We start from the raw sequence: 10,762 nt of genomic DNA, 5'->3' as shown, positions 1-10,762 counted from the left end.
CAGCCAGCATCAACTGCCTGCAGATCCTTCCAGCCCTCTGGTGTCAGGTTACCCCAGCCTCTGAGCTGCCCTTGCTGGTGCTGCATCCAGCAGAGAGGAGCTTTCCCTTCCATGCTCCATCCAGACGGCAGATTTGTGAGCTGAATATATGATTATTGTTTAAGCCACTTGAGGTTTGAGGTTGTCGGTTACACCGAAACAGATAACTGATCCACCCCCTCACTTCAATGTAAGGGGTATACAGGCCAAATAGACATGCCTAAAAGAACCTGCCTGTTTCAGAGAACAGTTCTACTGGGAAGGGATTTTGTGACTAAAAGGAACAGATGTAGGTGATGATTATCGGTGGTTGCTAAAACCATTACATGCAGGTTGATAGGAACCTTCACAGTGGATAGATTAGGCTGACACCATCTAAACCCACCAATCCACTTTAACAGACACCACGAGCCACATGGTGTGATGCGAGAGCAGGTACATGGCACCATGTGTAGTGGATTCTTGCCTAAGACACATGGAACCTGAATCTAAGACCTGTAGATCAAACGAGGAGTCTGCAAGAAATACAGGAGACTAAGGAACATGCTAACGGCACCACGAGGATACAATCAGCCTAATCCAGAATATGGGATGTTTTCAGACAGATGACCCAGTTCCCTCCATGAATAAATAGACAAGAATTAATAAAATGGAGGAGAACCATTATCAGTTAAAAGACGCTCAAGAAACATAATCAAATAAAATGCATGGGTTTTGTTTGAATGCTGATTCTTTTTTTTTTTTTCTTTTCTTTTTTGAGACAGAGTCTTACTCTGTCACTCAGGCTGGAGTGCAGTGGTGCAATCTCAGCTCACCACAACCTTCAACTCCCTGGCTCAAGCGATTCTCCTGCCTCAGCCTCCTGAGCAGCTAGTACTACAGGTGCACACCATCACACACGGCTAATTTTTGTATTTCACGTAGAGACAGAGTTTCACGATGTTGCCCAGGCTGGTCTCAAACTCCTGGGCTCCAGATATCCGCCAGCCTTGGCCTCCCAAAGTGCTGGAATTACAGGCGTGAGCTACCTTGCCTGGCCTGAATGCTGATTCAAATAAACGAATTTCACAGAGGCATTTTAAAGATAACTAGCGAAAACTCCACATGGACGGGGTATTGAATAATATGAAATAGTTATATTCATTTTGTTGGGTGTGATAACAAGAGTATGTTTTTTTAAAAGTCCCTCAGTACTAGAGACAGGCACAGAAGTATTTATGACTTCAGCTGGGATGTCTGGTATTTGCTTTAAAAATATTCCAGTGTGGGGAGGAAGACACGGGAAACCAGGACGGAGCCCTGTCCCGTGTTATCACACTGTTTTGTGCATTCAAATATTTTCATAATAGACAATTTTTAAGCTAAATGTAAGCTCTTCGGGAGAGGTAAACGTAGGTAGTCATCACTTTTAACACGAAGTCGCTTGTGAGATTTGCCACCGGTGATTGGCCTTGGAGAAAGGGGCAAAGTCAGGCAGCTAAGGCTCAGTGCTCAGAAGCCTGGACTGCGGCCCAGAGCCTTCATCTATAGTGGCTCTAAACTGGTGCCCTCCACAGCCAGGACCCAGGCCAGGAGCTGTGAGCTCAGAGGAGGAGGGCAAGGTGGCCAGAAATGTGATGACGGCAGAGAGAGGAGCCAGGGACAGGCAAAGGAAGCAAGTGACAGAAATCCCAGGCCTGCTACTCCAGGCAGAGAGAGGGCCGGTGGCTCCTGAAAAAAGAAGCAGGAGTGAGGCAAGAGCCAGGAGAGCAGAACTCACCCTCCCCTGCTGCCCTCCCCGTGGCCCTGGCTGTAGCCCCAGCGTCTCTTCCTAGGGCCATGTCTTCACATGGGGACATTTCTTCCCAGCTCGGCCACCGAGAGGAATGGATTCCTCCAGCATGAAGAATCCTCCTGCCCAGCCTGGATCCTGGAGCCACAGTCACTGTGGCAGGAACGCGGCTCCTCGCTGGCCTGGCTAGGGCTGGATGCCACACTTTGCCCTCTCCCCAGAGCCAGAGAGGTTGGGTCACAGACGCTCCTCAATGGGCCATGCAGGGTGCAGGAGGAATTTCGCCTTTGGAGGAACAAAGGGGTGTTCGAAGTTAAACGTCCACTGCAGTGACCATTACAAATTGTGGTTTAAAAAAATCATAAACTTAACCAAAAGAAGAACTAAGAGAAGGAGGGAAAGAAAGGGCTGGGGTCAAGAATAATAAAATCCCAAATAAGAAGCACACATCCTAAAAGGGAAAATGAAACACAACAAGGGTTAGGAGGGTGGGGTGGGGGAATGAGGAAGCGGGGGGGGGGGGGCACAGCACGAGACTCCCTGCCAGGACAGCCCAGGCAAGGCCCCGGCTCCAGGTTCAAGGTCCCGAGGCTCGCGTTTGCTGCAGCGCGTTTGCTGCAGCGCGTGGCCGGCGGACTCTGCCTGCATTCTCGGCATCTTCAGCACAGTCACAAGCAGCTGTCAGATTTCTGCGAATCCTGGAGGTGGCCTTCAAACCGGGAGAAGCAAACACAGAATTCAAGGCTGGCCCAGCCTGGCGCCTCTCGGCGCACTTCGGGGACGGCTGCGGGCGGTGGTGATGACCGCAGCCGCCAGCAGAGGGCAGTGGCGGGCCAGCGTGGCCAGGCTCAGAGGGCTCGCTCCCAGCCCTCCCGAGCCCCGCGGGCAGTTTCTGCCTGTGACTTTCACCCCCGTGCAAACCTTCCAGCTTCCTGTGCAAGGCAGATGCAACGTGGTGCTGCTTTTCAAGGGGGTTTTCTTTTCTTTTTTGAGACAGAGTCTTACAACGTCACTCAGGCTGGAGTGCAGTGGTGCAAGGGGATTTGAGACTTTTCCTCTGCAAATGATCTGTAGATATCAAGTAAGAAATGGACTGTCCGGCCCCATCCCTCCCTAGAAGAGAATTGTTCAAAGTGCCATTTTTTATTTATTTTTTTTTATTTTTATTTTTTACAAATTTCAATCTATATAGACTTCAATTTGTTCATTTGTGATAATTTATGACAAAAAACATTTGTTTTTTTAGAATGACATAGTGAAAGGCACATTTCATTTGAATGCATAGTGTACCATTCTAAAATATCCAAATTTCTTTACGAAGTGCTTGAGCTGTCACATACACATACAGTAATAGCAAAAGATATTTACACTCTATAAAGCTTAAAATTTTAAATCTGACTAAAGTATATATAAACTACAAAAAATTAGTGCTTTCTTCAGCTTAATTGTGTAAATAGACCCTGCCTTCTAATTTTTTTAGTGATTTGACTTCAATTAAAAAAAATTCTGTACACTGTGTAGTTACAAAATGCTGTCAGTTTTTAATGCCAAAAGCCTATTTTAGACATTACTTTCTTTGCTATTTGAGAACCGAAAAAGTGAGCAGACTGTACCTCAAAAGTATTTAGTGTTTTAATGTTGTATTAACACTGTTTAAATTAAAGCCAGACAATTAAGCTAAGTTCCTCTATTGTCCTTTGCCAAGGAAATTAACTGGCATTTTAAAATAACTTTAAGCCACGTATTGTTCCCCCTTTCTATAAGATTTTCTCCCAAAGGATCTTGGGTAATAAACAATTTGGAAGGTAATATAAATGATCTCTGGACAATTTTAATTGTTCTCAGAGTACAATGAAAAGTTGCTAAAACATCCCAGCAAATATTTATAAATGTTTTTAGCTCAACTCTCCATAAATCAGTGTGCTTTTTCATGTTTCTCATAAGATTTACACCTGAACAATTTTCAAGAGATGAGCTCACTGTGATTAAATAGTTAATTCAGTATGGTTACTTAACAGCTTGCTATTCCTGAGGTATAATGACCCTAACATGCTAAGCACAGGATCAAAGATGCTATTACTAAACTAAGAAAAAACAATAAAGTCATAGATTAGGAGAAAAAAATATAAAATCAAACCAAACCAAAACAAACAAAAAACTACAGGCAAGTGGAAAGTCATGGTTTGCAAAAAGACAACCCTAGAAGAGTATAAAAAGCCATAGATGGATCCTTTGAAGAGTTGTATAAAATATTTCATCAAATTTTGTTGAGACTTTTGAGGTACAGCTTTAGTGTTATAATTCAGTTTTTTTATAAAATATAGACTGTTTTATCAAAAATATTTATACATTCTGTTACAATATATTGCCTTTACCCTCAATAACTGCCAGTATAAAATCTGGATCCAGTGGCCTAAAATGTACAAATGCACTTAATGTAGATGCTGGAGTTTGAGGTGTCTGCTCGGCCACTGTACAAAAGTGATGAAGTGGTAGAATTAAATAATAAGCCTACAACATAGAATACATTAAAACTTGCACATATACATGTTCACAGCATCTATACAATGATAATCCCTACGGTTTAACCAAGTTATAGTTCCCTTCTACAGCAGACACGAAACCAAGGTGAACTAGGTTGGTAGATGTAGAGTGAATATCAAAAAAGGGTGATCAGTTCACTGATTCTGGAAGATATGACTGAACATACTGAGCATCTAGACTTTGGGAATGCATGCAGGCAACAATACCTTGGTTTAGCTGATTAAAAATCCTCATTCTTAACATCTTAAGTAAATGCTGATCTTGTTTGTTTCAGCACTGTTTAATAAACAAAAAAAAATTGTTTGGCAAGCAGCTCTATTGGAAAGCTATAAGCCTCTGTTACATGGTTGATAAAAAAGGCAATATAAAGTTTTCTAATAATTATAGAACATTTATAAAATAAGATATCAATTCATTCTTTTTTTAAAAAAAATCAAGCCTCAAATTGTATACAAACTGCCGTGTTTTTTGATAGTACAGTAACGTCTTTTTTAAAAAAAAGGAGCATTTGCCTTATTCAAACAGAATCGTACTTTGTGTGAACAATAATAGCATTCCAAGCCCTTTTTTTCTTTTTGTAAAACATAGTTAAGTGATTAATTTTCTTTCCACTTAAGGCGGGCATATGGCAAAGCTAGGGACTATAAAAAAGTGCGTTTTTTCTTTCTTTTTTAAAATAGACTATTGATCCAAAAGTATTTGTGATGGATTTTCATGGCCGATGTTCACTCAACTTAAACTCCATGAAACTGTTCCCGGTGCTCATATTTACACTGAAGTACAATGAGAAGCCACTTTTGAAGAAGTATTAGAATGGTACTTTTAAACAAATCTTCACGTGTTTCAATTAAGAAAAAAAAAACAAAACAAAATTCAGAAGCTATTGGTGGCACAGACAGCAAATGAAGGGTTGCTATTTTTAAGAGGTCTTCTTGGGAGTCAGTCAGCTTGGTTTCGCAGAGTCTAGCAACTTAACACCAATCAGCAGTGTAGTCAAAATCTCTGAACATTTCCTGCTCCTCTTCCGAAAGTATCCTTGGTTCTTGAGGTGGAGTCAGAATAGGTGCTTTTGAGGTAAATTCATCAGAAAAATGACTGACATCTTCTCGTCCTTTTATGGCAGGTATAAATGGTGGCTTTACTTTTTTGTCCATCAGAGCGCGCCAATCAATTAGCTGGAAAAATGGGTGCTTTTTTACATCTGCTGCATCTTTCTCGCTAGCCCCAAGGCGCAACTCAGGATTTCTTCTTAACAGCCTTCTCATTATAGAAGTGGCTTCTGTAGATAAGGACCTTGGAAACCTTACTTCATCATTTACAATACTGTCAAAAACTTTCTCTTCATCATCACCAGGAAAGGGAGGCTTACCAACAAGCATTTCATATATAAGCACGCCAAGGCCCCACCAATCTACAGCCCTTGTATAAGAAGTTTCTGTTAATACTTCTGGGGCAAGACATTCAGCATTGCCACAAAATGTGCTTGTTCTATCTCCATATCCCATTCCTTGTTTGCAAAGACCAAAATCAGCAATTTTCACAAAGCCCTCTGTATCTAGCAATAAGTTTTCCAATTTCAAATCTCTATGAGCAATTTTGTGTTCATGTAAATACTGCAACCCAAGAACTATACAAGCAGCATAAAATACAGCTCTTGGTTCAGAAAAGACACCAGTATTAATGTGCATCAATAAGTCCCCACCGGCAGCGTATTCCATTACAAAGCAAACATGCTCTTTGGTTTGGAAACATGCAAAAAGGTTCACCAAAAAGGGATGCCTTACACTATTCACAGTTTCAAAAATTCTTTTTTCACACATCAGGCTGTCTACTTCATGTCGAGCCACAATATCTCCTTTCTTTAAGGCTTTTATAGCAAACATCTCATTTGTGTGTTTATATTCAGCTAAAAGCACCTTTCCAAAATTTCCTCTTCCCAAGACAGCATAACACCTGAAATCTTGTAGATTACACTGAAACCTTTGCTGACATCTTCTATCCTCAAGTTCTTGAATACCGCTATATTCTAGGCCTGACTGAGGAGTATCAGGCTTGTATTCAGATTGAGATTTTGGAAGCATAGTATTTCTGTCATTCTCAGTATCAAAAGCAGTCTCTGAATCCTGTCCTGGTGTATCCAAAACTCTTAATTCAGAAGATTCATCTATTTCTCCAAGGGAAGAAGCTCGTGGTGGGGATGGAGGAGGTTCAGGCTCAAGATCAAAGTCCAATTTGGTTACTATAGAATCACTAGCTGGAGGTGCTAGTTTAGGGATGTGTACTTCAACCACTGGCACTGTAGTAGGCACAGGATCTTGAGGGCTGAAGGTGCCAGAATGTTTTACTGTAGGACTAACTCTTCTTACTGGCCTTCCCCAAGTGGCAATATTAATATTCATTTGAGGAATTTTGAGAAATCTTTTGCCTTGTTGCTTTGAAAAAATTTTCTTTTGTTTTTGAAGTTTTGGTCTTCTTTCAATAACTGGATTAAAAAAGGTAACCTCTTCTGGATCTGATACAACAATATGTGCATTTAATTCCTGCAGCTCGTGATGTAGTTCTTCTAATTTTTTATTTGATTTTTTCAAAATGTTGTCTACATAAGCCAAGCTTTTTTTATCTGTTGTGACTTTCCTCAGATTTTCAGCTCCTTCTTTGATTTTCAGTTCTTTCCTTATTTCTCTCTTAATTCGATCCTTGATATCATCCAATTTCTGCTGCACCATTGTATCTGAAAAGTCTAATATTTGAACAGCACTCACATTCTCAGAAAATGGAAGACTTCGGGAGTCCCCCTGCAGTTCTGTGAGCAGAATCAACCCCCGTTCGGGGTTGGACGCCATCGCGCTCCGGTATGGATTTCGCACCTGGGCGCGGCCGCCGCTGGCGAAGGGAGCCTTCGATCTATTGTTGCTAGTAGAACAACGAGGGTCACTATTTGGAATATCTGGAGTCCTCGGGCAATCCGTAATATCTTCTGGATCTGATACAACACTATGTGCATTTAATTCCTGCAGCTTGTGATGTAGTTCTTCTAATTTTTTATTTGATTTTTTCAAAATGTTGTCTACATAAGCCAAGCTTTTTTTATCTGTTGTGACTTTCCTCAGATTTTCAGCTCCTTCTTTGATTTTCAGTTCTTTCCTTATTTCTCTCTTAATTCGATCCTTGATATCGTCCAATTTCCACTGCACCATCGTATCTGAAAAGTCTAATTTTTGAACAGCACTCACATTCTCAGAAAACGGAAGACTTCGGGAGTCCCCCTGCAGTTTTGTGAGCAGAATCAACCCCCGTTCGGGGTTGGACGCCATTGCGCTCCGGTATGGAGGGTCCGCACCTGGACGCGGCCGCCGCGCTGGCGAAGAGAGAAGGCGGGACGGGGCTCGGAGTGGGGGTGAGGAGAGGGGAGAGAAAGAAAAAAAACAACTAGGGATTAATGGAGGCGCAGCCCCTGCGGGAGGTGCGGCTTATTCCGTCGGGTTCATCCAGAGCGGCGTGGAGTGAGGGCCCTCGTAGCTGGCTGCCTCTCGCTGCCTGCCGGCCGCCACCGCTGCCCACACCGGAATGTTGGGCCCACACCGGAATGTTGGTCTAGTCGCTCCCTAGGCAACGCCAGAATCCACCTCAAGCTTCTCTGTTCTGAGCACTGCGGCTACGGCTGCCTCAAAGTGCCATTTTTCAAAGTGGCCTTTTAAAAGGCCCATTGGATTGATAGGATTGGCCTTTTCCACGCCACACATGGTGCCAAAGCTTTCCCTACCTGAAACCACTTAACTCTGAAAAAAGATATGGTTATCTCCATTTTTCAGAGGAGGAAACTGAGGCTCAATAAAGTGGAGTGAGTCGTGTGAGGTGGCTGGGATGGGATTTGAACTCTGGTTTGCTGGGCTCCAAAATTCCTTCCACTTAGGCCACATGGTTCTCACAGGTCTTCGGTTCCTGCCAGTTCTCATCCTACCTGTTCCTTCTGTTTTTAACTCAAAAATCTCCCCTATTCCCCTGGAGTCTACTGCTTGGACTCGGAAACTATCCGAAGGATGCAGCTCGCTTGAGTTGCTCTTTGATCCCTAAGGCAGATTATCTTTCAACAGCTTTTATGCGAAGAGCACCCAAAGAGGATTATAGACATGAATCATTGAATGAGACCCAGTGTCTGCTCCCAGCACCATCTGTTGATATGCAGACCACCAGTGATCATTGATCAGGACAAACCAGCTGTGGCTGCTGTGAAGTTAACTCCTGAGACTTGGGAGGCTGGTCTCACTTCTATATGGGCAAACCTGGCCCGAGGCCATGAACTTGGGCAGGCCAGCATCATACCTACCTCACATATTCTAGCAACGACAAGCAAAACTAACCAAGCTAACGAAAATGAGCTTGCTTCCACTTGTTTCTTTCCCTCAGAAAAAGTGGGCGGGGGATGGTTGACTGATGGGTTTGTACTTGATTGAGCTGTTCAAGTCCCTGATTAGTTCATACTCCTAAAGAGCTGGGTTCCATCATTCTCTATCAATTCCTGGCATTAAAAGATTATCCAGTAATATTTTGGTAACTAGTCTTTTCTGTTGGAAATCATCTCTCATTGGCCATTCTAAGTTCTACTCCAATTGAAAAGCTTGATCCCACTTTGGGAGGCCAAGGGGGGTGGATCACTGAAGTCAGGAGTTTGAGACCAGCCTGGCCAACATGGTGAAACCTGTCTCTACTAAAACTACAAAAATTAGCCGGGCATGGTGGTGGATGCCTGTAATCTCAGCTACTCAGGAGACTGAGACAGGATAATCGCTTGAACCCAGGAGAAGGAGGTTGCAGTGAGCCGAGGTCCCACCACTGCACTCCAGCGTGGGCACCAGAGTGAGACTCTGTCTCAAAAAATAAAGAAAGAAAAGCTATCCTAAATGTGCTTTTTTTACTGAGTTAAATTTCCTATCCTTACCTCCCAACCCCTGCCCCAGGCACAGGTGGGGCAGCTGTGGGATGAGTGCAGTGTCTCTGCCCCTGGCATGAGGAGAATTTCTGCCCTGGGTGAGGACACAGGAAGAGAACATAAAAGGGGTACTCCCACCACCTGCAGGTGGAGCCTGGTTTTTGCCAAAGTCATCACCTACTAGTGTGAGGGATGCAGCCAACCTGGTCACTGGGGAGAGGAGGGAGACCAGTGGGTGGGAAAAGGAACCTTTATCACTAGCCAGAAGACAGAGGTGCTTCAGGATGGAGAGGGTGGCTGACTTTCCTGTATGGAGGTAGACATGCCCCAAGTAAGAAGCTCCTCCCTCCGAATATCTACCATCTTTTGAGAAGCCTCTATAAGAACTCAATAAAATGGGAGTGTGCCTCAAAAGAGATTTCATTTTCAATGCAGTAATTAATTATTGTCCTTTTCCAACTTTGCACAGCAGTGAAGAGGAATTGAATTGTCAGGAAATTTCTTTGAGCTTTGTTAAAAATTAGCTTTCTAAAAGTAAAAAGTGTTTAAGTCAAAACTTCAGGGCTCACATTTTTGTCCTTATGCAGGAAAATTATTTTTGTTTCCTTTTCTGTATTCTACTTGTTAAATAATTGCACCAAGCTGGCAGGCACTGCAGAAACATAAAGCAATGCATTTATTTTTAAGTCCAATGACCTCAAAATAATGAGTGTGAATGTTCCTAATCAAAGATGTCTCCTCTTTGGGGGTTATTTTTGTTGCAATCCCTACACTTCACACTATAATCAAAGCCCATTATCTCAGCCTTACAATATTTGTGTCTCAGAATCTAACGATGACTGTGTCTGGCACATACATCAGGAGTTGCTTTTAAGGATGTGCAAATTGTGAGCTTTCGTTTCACCTCAATCGTGCATATTTCATCGGAAACCACTTCTTTAACATCCAAAGTCTGTCTTTGAACACATTAAAAAAATAAAATGGATTTCCCAACAGAGGTTATCTGCAAGGCAAATTTCAATTTTTAAGTTAGTTACTTTGAGCAATGCATTGTTAATTCTTTCAAGTCTCTTGGGTATAAAGTAGTTATTTGAAAGTTCACTAATCTAAGCAGGGTCTAAACTAATCTTTACACCTCCAAATGCTCAAGGAAAAGTACTAAAGGAAACCTACTAGTGGGAATGTCTGACTTATTTAACATTTTCTGGCTGCTTGGCTCCGAATCGAATATATAAAGTTACTTCTTGTAACCATGTCAATTTGAGATAGCATATGTACGTTCAGTCTCTAAAATGTATCCATTATCTTGAGACCCCCTGATTTCAGAACTTTGGGAGCCTCTCTTTCCACAGCTGGCTTCTTTCCAGAGGAAGAGGAAGCTTAACATTACCATCTCCTTTGTTGATATCCCTAGTCTGAGAGTATTCCCTCCTTAGAGGTATTTACAGTTAAACTTTGGTGCATGATAATTGATTGCA

At 42.5% G+C, this 10,762-nt stretch overlaps 1 protein-coding gene across 1 annotated transcript; it reads right to left on the bottom strand.

The window, feature by feature from the left end:
* Positions 1 to 4,688: 4,688 nt before the first annotated feature.
* Positions 4,689 to 7,183, bottom strand: LOC129481175 (serine/threonine-protein kinase N2-like). The gene has a single exon (XM_055276241.2). It carries the CDS (start codon positions 7,078 to 7,080, stop codon positions 5,326 to 5,328), a length of 1,755 nt encoding a protein of 584 aa, XP_055132216.1. The 5' UTR covers positions 7,081 to 7,183; the 3' UTR covers positions 4,689 to 5,325.
* Positions 7,184 to 10,762: the final 3,579 nt, after the last annotated feature.

This window comes from Symphalangus syndactylus, chromosome 4, assembly GCF_028878055.3.
Source record: "Symphalangus syndactylus isolate Jambi chromosome 4, NHGRI_mSymSyn1-v2.1_pri, whole genome shotgun sequence".
NCBI lineage: Eukaryota > Metazoa > Chordata > Mammalia > Primates > Hylobatidae > Symphalangus > Symphalangus syndactylus.
The sequence above is the reverse complement of the archived record's forward strand: the minus strand, read 5'-3'. Positions and strand labels throughout refer to the sequence as shown.

Bases quoted from the DNA above. Each gene is read 5' to 3' on its own strand.
- LOC129481175 (XM_055276241.2), bottom strand. From the start codon at position 7,080: ATGGTGCAGCAGAAATTGGATGATATCAAGGATCGAATTAAGAGAGAA.